Source organism: Mobula hypostoma, chromosome 1, assembly GCF_963921235.1.
Source record: "Mobula hypostoma chromosome 1, sMobHyp1.1, whole genome shotgun sequence".
Taxonomy (NCBI): Eukaryota; Metazoa; Chordata; class Chondrichthyes; order Myliobatiformes; family Myliobatidae; genus Mobula; species Mobula hypostoma.
Window position 1 is genome coordinate 984,804 of NC_086097.1, and position 12,971 is coordinate 997,774.

Below are 12,971 nucleotides of genomic sequence, written 5' to 3' on the forward strand. Positions count from 1 at the left end.
AAACATTCTCACCATATCCACATTACCATTTGATAGGTTTCAATAAGGTCAATCCTCATTCTCCTGAATTCCAGTGAATACAGGCCCTGAGTCATCAAACGCTCTTCATATGACAGGCCATTCAATCCTGGAAAATTTTCATGAATTTCCTTTGAAGCTTCTCCAATTTCAGTTCATCCTTTCTAAGATAAGGAGACCAAATCTGCATACAATACTCCCAAATGTGGCCTCACCAGTGCTTTATAAAGATTCAACATTTAATATTCCAGTCCCTTTGAAATGAATACTAATATTGCATCTGCCTTCCTCACCACAGACTCAACCTGCAAATTAACCTTTAGGGAATCCTGCACAAGGGCTCCCAAGTCCTTTGTGTCTCAGTTTTTTGTATTTTCTCACCATTTAGAAAATAGTCAACCCCTTCAGTTCTATCAAAGTGCATGACCATACACCTTCCAATACTATTCCATACGCCATTTCTTTGCCCATTCTCCTAATCTGTCCAACTCTTCCTGTAGCCTACTTCCTCAAAAACTACCTGCTCCTCCACCTATCTTCATATCATCTTCAAACTTTGCAACAAAGCCATCAATTCCATCATCCAAATTATTAATATATAACAAAAAGAATCATGTCTCAACACACTAATCACTGGCAGCCAGCCAGAAAAGGTAAAGGTTACCTTTGATCACACTCTTTGCATCCTGTCAGTCAGATACCGCTCTACCCATGCTAAGATCTTCCTTGTAATACCATGGGTCACCTGAAAATCCAAATACACAACATCAACCAATTCTCCTTTGTCTATCCTGCTTATTGTTTCTTCAAAGAATTCCAGCAGAATTTTCAGGCAAGATTTTCCCTTGAGGAAACCATGCTGACTATGGCCTATTTTATCATGTGTCTCCAAGTACCCTGAGACCTCATCCTTAATAATTGACTCCAACATCTTCCCAACCACTGAGGTCAGACTAACTGGCCTATAATTTCCTTTCTTCTGCCTCTCTCCCTTTTTGAAGAGTGGAGTGGCATTTGAAATTTTACAGTCTTCTGGAACCATTCCAGGAACTAGTGATTCTTGAAGATTATTGCTAATGCCTCCGCAATCTCTTTAGCCATGTCTTTCAGAACTCTGAGGTGTACACCATCTGGTCCTGGTGACTTATCTACCTTCAGACCTTTCAGCTTCCCAAGAACCTTCTCCCTAGTAATGGTAACTTCATATATATTTATACTTATTATTGAGGGAAAAGCCACAGGGGTGCTCTGCCCTAATTGCCTATTCACATTTCCATTTCTCCAAACAGTCACCCAGCTACTCGCCTCCTGGAACTTTGGGGTGACTACTTCCCTGTAACTCTGATCAATTATCTCCTCACTCTCCTGTTCAAGCCAAAGGTCTTCCAGCTGCTGCCCCAGATCCCTAACACGGTCTTCAAGGAGCTGCAGTCTGATGCACTTCACACAGATGTCCCCAGGGAATCTCTGGGTCTCCCAGGACTTCAACATCGGCATGAAGAGCACACAACAGCCAATTGCTACACGAGGTACAGTGAAAGAAAAAAAAGGAACCTTAACAGAAGCTTATCTAGAGCCAATGCCTCTTTTGAGCTGAAGCCGCCTTTGAAGCAAAGCCTGACACTCCTACTCTCACCACTGGCCTACTCCCTACAATGGCCGCTTCGCTTGTCCCTTTGAAACAAGCGTCGCCGACCTGCAAAAGACCTTGTTGCTGTGGCATAATCCTGCCGCTGATTGGGATGTCGGAACGAGCCTGACCGTCTGCAAAATTCTCCTTTTAAACAAGCGTCGCTCAATTGTGAGAAACCTTGTCGCTGTGGCGTAATCCTGCTGCTGATTGGCCCATCGGAATTATGCTTATTATTGAGGGGAACAGCCACAGGAGTACTCTGCACTGGCTGTGTATTTCCCATTCCTGCTCACAGTCACCCAGTTACCTGTCTCCTGCAATATAGGGATGACTACCTCCCTGTAGCTTCTCTCTGTCACCTCATTCTTCCATATAACTCATACAAGGTCATTGAGCAGCAGCTCTAGTTCCTTAATATGTTCTCTCAGGAGCTACAGCTAAGTGCACTTGGTGCAGAAGTGTTAATCTGGGAGACCGGCAGTCTCCAGACTTCCCACATAGAGTACAAAACACTGCCCCTGAAGCCATTCTCACTAAGCTGTTATGCCCTAACAGATGAGGAATGAACACATAAGAATAGAAAGAGAGAAACTTACCTCACCCAAACCTGATCTCCATCCACAAGGGAATTAGCAGAGGTTATAGTAGATGCGTTGGTAATCGTTTACCAAAATTCTCTAGACTCTGAGCAGGTCCCAGCAGATTGGAAGACAGTAAATGTCACACCACTTAAGAATGTAGGCAAAAGACAGGCAACTATAGGCCATTTCGCTTAACGTCTGTAGTCGGGAAAATGCTTGAAGATGTCATTAAGGAAGAAAAAGCAAAATATTTAGAAAGGAGTGGTTCCGTTAGACAGACACAGCATGGATTCAGAAAGGGTAGGTCCTGTTTGACAAACTTATTGGATTCTTTGAGGACATAATGAGTGCGGTGGATAGAGGGGAACAGGTGGATGTCATATACTTGGATTTCCAGAAGGCATTCGATAAGGTGCCACACAAGAGACTTATAAATGAGATACGAATGCACGGAGTTGGAGGAAGTGTATTGGCATGGATAGTGGATTGGTTAACCAATAGAAGGCAGAGAGTTGGTATAAATGGGTGTTTCACCGGTTGGCAGTCAGTGGTGAGTGGGGTGCTGGGCCCGCAGTTGTTTACCATTCACATCAATGATCTGGAAGAGGGGACTGAGTGAAGTGTTGCAAAATTTGCTGATGATACTAAACTGAGTGGAAAAGCAAACTGTACAGAGGATGCGGAGAGTCTGCAGAGGGATATAGATAGCTAAAGTGAGTGGGCCAAGGTCTTGCAGATGAAATACACCGTTGGTAAATGCAAGATCATCCACTTTGGAAGGAATAATAGAAGAGCAGATTATTATTTAAATGGTGAAAGATTGCAGCACACTCTTGTGCAGAAGGACTTGGGAATGCTTGTTCATGAATCGCAAAAAGTTGGCTTGCAGGTACAACAGGTTATTAAGGCGGCAAATGGAATATTGGCCTTCATTGCTAGAGGGACTGAATTCAAGAGCAGGGAGGTCATGCTGCAACTATACAGGGTACTGGTGAGGCCGCACCTGGAGTACTATGTGCAGCTCTGGTCTCCATACTTGAGGAAGGATATACTGGCTTTGGAGGCAGTGCAGAGGAGGTTCACCAGGTTGATTCCAGAGATGAAGGGGTTAACCTATGAGGAGAGATTGAGTCGCCTTGGACTATACTCTCTGGAATTCAGAAGAATGAGAGGGGATCTTAAGAAACATACAAAATTTTGAAAGGGGTAGATAAGATAGAGGTAGGAAAGTTGTTTCCATTGGTAGGTGAGACTAGAACTAGGGGACATTGCCTCAAGATTCAGGGGAGAAGATTTAAGACAGAGATGAGGAGAAACTGTTTTTCCCAGAGAGTGGTGAATCTGTGGAATTCTCTGCCCAGGGAAACAGTTGAGGCTTCTTCACTAAATATATTTAAGATACAGTTAGATAGATTTTTACATAGTAAGGGAATTAAGGGTTATGGGGTAAAGGGAGGTAGATGAAGCTGAATTTACAGACAGATCAGCCATGATCTTATTGAATGGCGGGGCAGGCTGGATGGGCCGGATGGCCTACTCCTGCTCCTATTCCTTACGTTCTTATGATTACATTACAGTAGGCTCTGAAGAGTGAGAAATAAGCCCACTTATAAAGGATGCTGAACTCATAAAGGGTCTCAGTTTGATACATTGATTGTTTATTCCCCTTCATAAAAGCTGCCTCACCTGTTGAGCCCCTCCAGCTTTTTGGTGTGTGTGCTCTGGATTTCCAACACCTGCAGAATTACCTGTGTTTACATTTGAAAAGGATGTCCTATCCCACTAGCCCACCACAGACTTCCAGTACTTCCACCATCAATAAAGATAGTGCAGCAATCAAGTTTCATTTATTCAAATAAATAGTTTAGCAATAAAACAGTGCATACAAAACACAAGCTCAACACACACAGAGTAGTTACACCCAGCACCAAGTTCCTACCTCGTGCACCTTTGATGGACAGTCAATACAAAGAACACAGCTGGCCAAGTGGTCAGGTTAATGTCATTGCAGACCAGAGGTTCACAATGGGATTTTGTCCATTTCATAATGGGGCAGTTCCACTGAAACAACACAGGGCAATCACAAAACCTCTTCGCTCATCCACACTTCCCTCAGCATCCTCAGCTTCTGTAAATTAGGTCTGTTGGGAACCTGTGGATCAGAATTAATTTGAAAATAGAGCAATACAGCTTGGATACAGACCCTCTGGCCCATCCAGTGCCTACGCAGCTGGACACAATTTTCTGCGTTGGGCTCATAACCCTCGAAATCCTGTCCTCCGTGTACTTATCTAAAAGCTTCTTAAATGACCCTATTGTACCTGCCTCACCCACTTCCTCTGGCAGCTCGTTCCACATATTCACCACTCTCAGTGTGAAAAAAACTTACCCCTCAGTTCCCCATTAAATCCCCTCTTAATTTAAACCTGAGCCCCCGGTTTGTTTTCCCCTACCATGGGGAAAATGCTTACCATCCATTCTATCTCTGCTGCTCGTAATTTTAAACTTTTTTTTAAGGTCGTCCTTCATTCTTCCTCAATCCAGAAAATAGAGACCTAGCCTGGCCAAATTCTCGCTATAACTCAGGCCCTTTAGTCCTGGCAATGTCCTCATAAATTCCTGTACTCTTTCTTGTTTAACCACATTTTTCCCATAACAGGGTGATCGCACTTGTACATGGTACACCAGGTACAGATTCACTAGTGATTTGTATGTAGGACTCTCAGTATACTAGATGGACTGTAACTGTTAATCGCTTATTACCAAAATGAAGCTTCTCGTAATGTTAACTGCTGGGCAAGGGGTTCTCTGTGACTGCAATGTTTGGGTTATACAGTGTGATGGTGGAAATTGTGTTCATTTGTTAGCCAATGGAAGTCATGTTCTGTTATCTTGTATGTGTGTGCTGAGCTGAGGAGCGCAGGCCTTTCGGGAGGCGAGTGGGGAGGATGGACGTGTGTGGAACGGACAGCGGTTCCAGGGCGGCAGAAACCGGACCTCGGGAGTTCGGAGGGTGGCCGGAGTCTTGGAAGAACCTGTGGAGGGAATCGGAGGCGCGAGCTCCAACGTATTAAAATCCTATGTGCACAAGACTGCTAAGTTACTTATGTGGCACCTATATTTTTTTTGTAGTTATTTCTACTAACCCATCACCAAAAATTTGCTATAAAGTAGAATTCTTTACTCACACTTTGTATATTGTTTCATATTTGTGTTGTGGCTGTTCTTTGGGTGACTCACACCTTATCCGCACCAAAGCAATTGCACTGTTTGGCGGGGTCGACCTAAGCAACGGTGGGTCAGTGGGGCAAAGACCGTTACATGTGAAACTGCAACATAATGTCCGATCTCTTGTACTCGATGCCCTGAACGTTGAAGGCCGGAGTTCTAAATGCTCTTTTTTTTTTATCACTTGTGTACTTGTGATTCCGCTTTCAACAACCATGTTCAAATGCAAAGGATTTAGAGACAAGAGATCGCAGATGCTGGAACCTGAAGCATAAGCATATTCTGGAGCATCACACAGAGCGATGGAGGAATAGGTGTCTGTGGAGGGAAACAGTTGATGTTTTCAGTCCTTCACCTGGACTGGTCAACAGATTTTCAGCCCAAGGATAATATGGGAATGGCCAACGGTTCCTAAACACATTGCAACATCATAACCTGAATGCATGAATCCAGATACAGAAATTTACAATTTTTTCCAATCCCACCAACCCAACAGGTGACACACATCAAAGTTGCTGGTGAACGCAGCAGGCCAGGCAGCATCTCTAGGAAGAGGTACAGTCGACGTTTCAGGCCGAGACCCTTCGTCAGGACTAACTGAAGGAAGAGTTAGTAAGAGATTTGAAAGTAGGAGGGGGAGGGGGAGATCCAAAATGATCGGAGAAGACAGGAGGGGGAGGGATGGAGCCAAGAGCTGGACAGTTGATTGGCAAAAGGAATATGAGAGGATCATGGGACAGGAGGCCCAGGGAGAAGGAAAAGTGGGGGGGGGGACCCAGAGGATGGGCAAGGGGTATAGTCAGAGGGACAGAGGGAGAAAAAGGAGAGTGAGAGAAAGAATGTGTACATAAATAATGGATGGGGTACAAGGGGGAGGTGGGGCATTAGCGGAAGTTAGAGAAGTCAATGTTCATGCTATCAGGTTGGAGGCTACCCAGACGGAATATAAGGTGTTGTTCCTCCAACATGAGTGTGGCTTCATCTTTACAGTAGAGGAGGCTGTGGATAGACATGTCCGAATGGGAATGGGACGTGGAATTAAAATGTGTGGCCACTTCAGGATCTCCCAGTGGAGGCTGAGGGGTGACAAGAAAGGTACATAAAATTACAAGAGGCCTAGAAATGGCAGACTGTCATCGGACTATAAGACTTCAGAGCAGAATTAGGCCATTCAGCCCAACGAGTCTTCTCTGCCATTCCATCACGACCGATTTGAACATAAAATAGTAAAGCACAGTACAGGCTCTTCGGCCCACAATGTTGTGCCGACCCTCAAACCCTGCCTCTCATATAACCCCCCACCTTAAATTCCTCCATGTACCTGTCTAGTAGTCTCTTAAACTTCACTAGTGTATCTGCCTCCACCACTGACTCAGGCAGTGCATTCCACCACCAACCACTGAATAAAAAACCTTCCTCTAATATCCCCCTTGAACTTCCCACCCCTTACCTTAAAGCCATGTCCTCTTGTATTGAGCAGTGGTGCCCTGGGGAAGAGGCGCTGGCTATCCACTCCATCTATTCCTCTTATTATCTTGTACACCTCTATCATGTCTCCTCTCATCCTCCTTCTCTCCAAAGAGTAAAGCCCTAGCTCCCTTAATCTCTGATCATAATGCATACACTCTAAACCAGGCAGCATTCTGGATACACACATCAAAGTTGCTGGTGAACGCAGCAGGCCAGGCAGCATCTCTAGGAAGAGGTACAGTCGACGTTTCAGGCCGAATTTCCTCTGTACCCTGTCCAATGCTTCCAAATCCTTCCTATAGTGAGGCGACCAGAACTGTACACATTACTCCAAGTGTGGCCTAACCAGAGTATTATAGAGCTGCATCATTACATCGCGACTCTTACACTCTATCCCTTGACTTATGAAAGCTAACAACCCATAAGATTTCTTAACTACCCTATCCACCTGTGAGGCAACTTTCAGGGATCTGTGGACATGTACCCCCAGATCCCTCTGCTCCTCCACACTACCAAGTATCCTGCCATTTACTTTGTACTGTGCCTTGGAGTTTGTCCTTCCAAAGTGTACCACCTCACACTTCTCCGGGTTGAACTCCATCTGCCACTTCTCAGCCCACTTCTGCATCCTATCAATGTCTCTCTGCAACCTTTGACAATCCTCTACACTATCTACAACACCACCAACCTTTGTGTCATCTGCAAACTTGCCAATCCACCCTTCTACCCTCACATCCAGGTCATTAATAAAAATCACTAAAAATAGAGGTCCCAGAACAAATCCTTGTGGGAAACCACTAGTCACAACCTTCCAATCTGAATGTACTCCCTCCACCATGACCCTCTGCCTTCTGCAGGCAAGCCAGTTCTGAATCCACCTGGCCAAACTTCCCTGGATCCCGTGCCTTCTGACTTTCTGAATAAGCCTACCGTGTGGAACCTTGTCAAGTGCCTTACTAAAATCCATGTAGATCACATCCACTGCACTATGCTCATCTATATGCCTGGTCACCTCCTCAAAGAACTCTGTCAGGCTTGTTAGACACGATCTGCCCTTCACAAAGCCATGCTGACTGTCCCTGATCAGACCATGATTCTCTAAATGCCCAGAGATCATATCTCTAAGAATCTTTTCCAACAGCTTTCCCACCACAGACATAAGGCTCACTAGTCTATAATTACCTGAACTATCCCTACTACCTTTTTTGAACAAGGGGACAACATTCGCCTCCCTCCAGTCCTCCGGTACCATTCCTGTGGACAACGAGGACATAAAGATCCTAGCCAGAGGCTCAGCAATCTCTTCCCTCGCCTCTGGGAGTAGCCTGAGGAATATTCCATCAGGCCCCGGGGACTTACCCGTCCCAATGTATTTTAACAACTCCAACACCTCCACTCCCTTAATATCAACATGCTCCAGAAAATCTACCTCACTCATATTGTCCTCACCATCATCAAGTTCCCTCTCATTGGTGAATACCGAAGAGAAGTATTCATTGAGGATCGCGCTCACTTCCACAGCCTCCAGGCACATCTTCCCACCTTTATCTCTAATCGGTCCTACCTTCACTCCTGTCATCCTCTTTTTCTTCACATTATTATCCCTTTAAACCCCTTTCTCCCGTCTTCTCCCCATAATCTTTGGCCCTCTGATTAATCAAGAACCTTTCAACCTCTGTTTTAAATATACCAAAAGAGTAGGCCTCCAAAGCCATTTGTGGCAATAAATTCCAAAGATTCACCACCCTCTGGCTAATGGATGTCCCTCTATTCTGAGGCTATGTCCTCTGCTCCTAAACTCCCCCACTATAAGACATCTATCGCTGCCTTAAACACACCCAATGACTTGGCCTCCACAGCCATCTGTGGCAACAAATTCCACAGATTTACCACCCTTTGATTAAAGTAATTTCTCTGCATCTCAATTCTAAATAGACATCCTTCAGTCCTGAAGTTGTGCCCTCTTTTCCTAGACCCCTCTACCATGGGAAATAACTTTGCCATATCTAATCTGTTCAGGCCTTTCAACCTTCGGAATGTTTCTATGAGATCCCCCCTCATTCTCCTGAACTCCAGGGAATACAGCCCAAGAGCTGACAGACGTTCCTCATACAGTAACCTTTTCGTTGCTGGAATCATTCTTGTGAATCTTCTCTGAACCCTCTCCAATGTCAGTATATCCTTTCTAAAATAAGGAGCCCAAAACTGCACACAATACTCCAAGTGTGGTCTCACAAGTGCCTTATAGAGCCTCAACACCACATCCCTGCTCTTACATTCGGGAGAATGAGGAGATTATAGATAGTAGCTACAGGGAGGTAGTTACGCCAAAGGAGCAAGCACAGGAAATTGGGTCACTTTCAGGTGAGGGAAGAGGAAAGGGCAGGCAGAGCAGGGTTCCCCTGTGGCCATTCCCCTCAACAACAAGTATACTGCATTGGATACTGTTGGGGGGCGGCGGGGGGAGACTTACCTGGGACAAGCTGCAGCAGCCAGATCTCTATGAACACTTGGAGTATTGTGTGCAGTTTTGGGCTCCTTATTTTAGAAAGGATACACTGACATTGAAGAAGGTTCAGAGAAGATTCACAAGAATGATTCCAGCAACGAAAAGGTTACTGTATGAGGAACGTCTGTCAGCTCTTGGGCTGACAGACTGAGTCTGGTTCTGCAGTGCAGAAGGGAGGGTGGAATAAGAGGAGAGCGGTAGTGATAGGGGACTCGATGGTTAGAGGTACAGATAGGAGGTTCTGTGGTCGTGACAGAGAATCCAGGATGGTTTGTTGCCTCCTGGGTGCTGGGGTCAAAGATGTCTCTGATCGCTTACATGACATTCTGAAGTGGGAGGGTGATCAGCCAGATGTCGTGGTGCACATCGGTACCAATGACATAGCAAGGAAGAGTGAGGAGGTCCTGAAGAGTGAGTATAGAGAGCGAGTATAGAGAGCTTGGTAGGAAGTTGAAAAGCAGGACCTCAAGGGTGGTAATCTCAGGATTGCTACCTGTGCCACGTGCCAGTGAGGGTAAGAATAGGATGCTCTGGAGGATGAACAAGTGGCTGTAGGGGGCAGGGTTTCAGATTTCAGGATCATTGGGACCTCTTCTGGGGCAGGTGGGAGCTGTACAAGAGAGACGGGTTACACTTGAACTACAAAGGGACCAATATCCTTTCAGGGAGGTTTGTTAATGCTGTTGGGGAGGCTTTAAACTAGGTTTGCAGGGGGATGGGAACCAGAATGCCAGAGCTGACAGTGTGGCTGGGGTGAAAATAAATGATGTTAAAAGTTCAAGCAAATCCACTAATAGAAGGGTTGTGAGTGGTGGTAAAAATCTTCTGAGGTGTATATATTTCAATGCTAGGAGTATTGCGGGGAAAGCAGACGAGTTGAGGGCGTGGATTGACACGTGGAATTATGACGTTATAGCAATTAGTGAAACTTGGCTACAGGAGGGGCAGGACTGGCAGCTTAATATTCCAGGGTTCCAATGTTTCAGATGTGATAGAGGCAGAGGAATGAAAGGTGGGGGAGTAGCATTGCTTGTCAGGGAAAATGTTACAGCAGTGCTCAGGCAGGACAGATTAGAGGGCTTGTCTACTGAGTCCTTATGGGTGGAGCTGAGAAACAGAAAAGGTATGGCCACATTAGTGGGGTTGTATTATAGACCACCCAATAGTCAATGAAAATTGGAAGAGCAAATGTGCAGAGAGATAGCAGGCAACTGCAAGAAACATAAAGTTGTGGTGGGAGGGGATTTTAATTTTCCACATATTGATTGGGACTCCCATGCCGTTAGGGGTCTAGATGGTTTAGAGTTTGTAAAATGTGTTCAGGGAAGTTTTCTAAATCAATATATAGAGGTACCAACTAGAGGGGATGCAATATTGGGTCTCCTGTTAGAAAACGAGTTAGGACAAGTTAAAGAAGTGTGTGTAGGGGAGCACTTTGGTTCCAGTGATCATAACGCCATTAGTTTCAACTTGACCATGGATAAAGATAGATCTGGTCCTAGGGTTGTGGTTCTAAACTGGAAGGAGGCCAAATTTGAAGAAATGAGAAAGGATCTAAAAAGTGTGGATTGGGACAGGTTGTTCTCTGGCAAAGATGTGATCAATAAGTGGGAAGCCTTCAAAGGAGAAATTTTGAGAGTGCAGAGCTTGTATGTTCCTGTCAGGATTAAAGGCAAAGTGAATAGGAATAAGGAACCTTGGTTCTCAAGGGATATTGCAACTCTGATAAAGAAGAAGAGAGAGTTGTATGACATGTATAGGAAACAGGCAGTAAATAAAGTGCTTGAGTAGTATAAAAAGTGCAAGAAAATACTTAAGAAGGAAATCAGGAGGGCTAAAAGAAGACATGAGGTTGCCTTGGCAGTCAAAGTGAAGGATAATCCAAAGAGCTTTTACAGGTTTATTAAAAGTAAAAGGATTGTAAAGGACAAAATTGGTCCTCTTGAAGATTCGAGTGGTCGGCTATGTGCGGAACCAAAAGAAATTGGGGAGATCTTCAATGGGTTTTTTGCGTCTGTATTTACTAAGGAAACTGGCATGAAGTCTATGGAATTAAGGGAAACAAGTAGTGTGATCATGGAAACTGTACAGATTGAAAAGGAGGAGGTGCTTGTTATCTTGAGGCAAATTAAAGTGGATAAATCCCCAGGACCTGACAGGGTATTCCCTCGGACCTTGAAGGAGACTAGTATTGAAATTGCAGGGGCCCTGGCAGATACACTTAAAATGTCTGTGTCTATGGGTGAGGTGCCGGAGGTTTGGAGAATGGCTCATGTTGTTCCGTTGTTTAAAAAAGGATCGAAACGTAATCCGGGACATTATAGGCCAGTAAGTTAGACGTCGCTAGTGGGTAAGTTATTGGAGGGAGTACTAAGAGACAGAATCTACAAGCATTTGGATAGACAGGGACTTATTAGGGAGAGTCAACATGGCTTTGTGCGTGCTAGGTCACGTTTGACCAATCTACTGGAGTTTTTCGAGGAGGTTACCAGGAAAGTGGATGAAGGGAAGGCAATGGATGTTGTCTACATGGACTTCAGTAAGGTCTTTGACAAGGTCCCGCATGGGAGGTTAGTTAGGAAGATTCAGTTGCTAGATATACATGGAGAGGTGGTAAATTGGATTAAATATTGGCTCAATGGAAGAAGCCAAAGAGTGGTAGTAGAGGATTGCTTCTCAGAGTGGAGGCCTGTGACTAGTGGTGTGCCACAGGGATCAGTGCTGGGTTCATTGTTACTTGTCATCTATATCAATGATCTGGATGATAATGTGGTAAATTGGATCAGCAAATTTGCTGATGATACAAAGATTGGAGGTGTAGTGGACAGTGAGGAAGGTTTTCAAAGCTTGCAGAGGGATTTGGACCAGCTGGAAAGATGGGCTGAAAAATGGCAAATGAGTTTAATACAGACAAGTGTGAGGTATTGCACTTTGGAAGGGCAAACCAAGGTAGAACATACAGGGTAAATGGTAAGGCACTGAGGAGTGCAGTGGAACAGAGGGATCTGGGAATACAGATACAAAATTCCCTAAAAGTGGCGTCACAGGTAGATAGGGTCGTAAAGAGAGCTTTTGGTACATTGGCCTTTATTAATCAAAGTATTGAGTATAAGAACTGGAATGTTATGATGAGGTTGTATAAGGCATTGGTGAGGCCAAATCTGGAGTATTGTGTTCAGTTTTGGTCACCAAATTACAGGAAGGATATTAATAAGGTTGAAAGAGTGCAGAGAAGTATCACTATTCAAAACCTTTGAAATAATATGAAAAACATCTTTCCAAAAAGTTTCCAGAGTAGGACAAGACCAAAACATATGGGTCAAGGAAGCTATCTCGCCATGACATCTATCACAAAGAGGGTTAATATGAGAATAAAAACGAGCAAATTTATCTTTAGACATGTGTGCTCTTTGGACAACTTTAAACTGAATTAAGGAGTGTTTGGAACAGATAGAGGAAGTATTAACTAGTTGTAAAATACGAGCCCAGTCATCCGCCGAGATAGTGAGGCCCAATTCCTTTACCCAGTCGG

At 44.6% G+C, this 12,971-nt stretch overlaps 1 protein-coding gene across 4 annotated transcripts in view; it reads right to left on the bottom strand.

Moving 5' to 3' along the window:
* Positions 1-4,068: 4,068 nt before the first annotated feature.
* mlh3 (mutL homolog 3 (E. coli)) overlaps positions 4,069-12,971 on the bottom strand; it is a 120,597-nt gene continuing 111,694 nt past the window's right edge. For 3 of the 4 annotated variants that reach the window (XM_063042896.1, XM_063042913.1, XM_063042877.1), the window contains one exon: positions 4,069-4,384. In XM_063042896.1, coding sequence (XP_062898966.1) covers positions 4,313-4,384 — 72 coding nt within the window. In that variant the 3' untranslated portion in view covers positions 4,069-4,312. Of the gene's footprint in view, positions 4,385-5,420; positions 5,779-12,971 lie in introns of all 4 variants that reach the window. The other variant, XM_063042921.1, reaches the window with a different exon arrangement.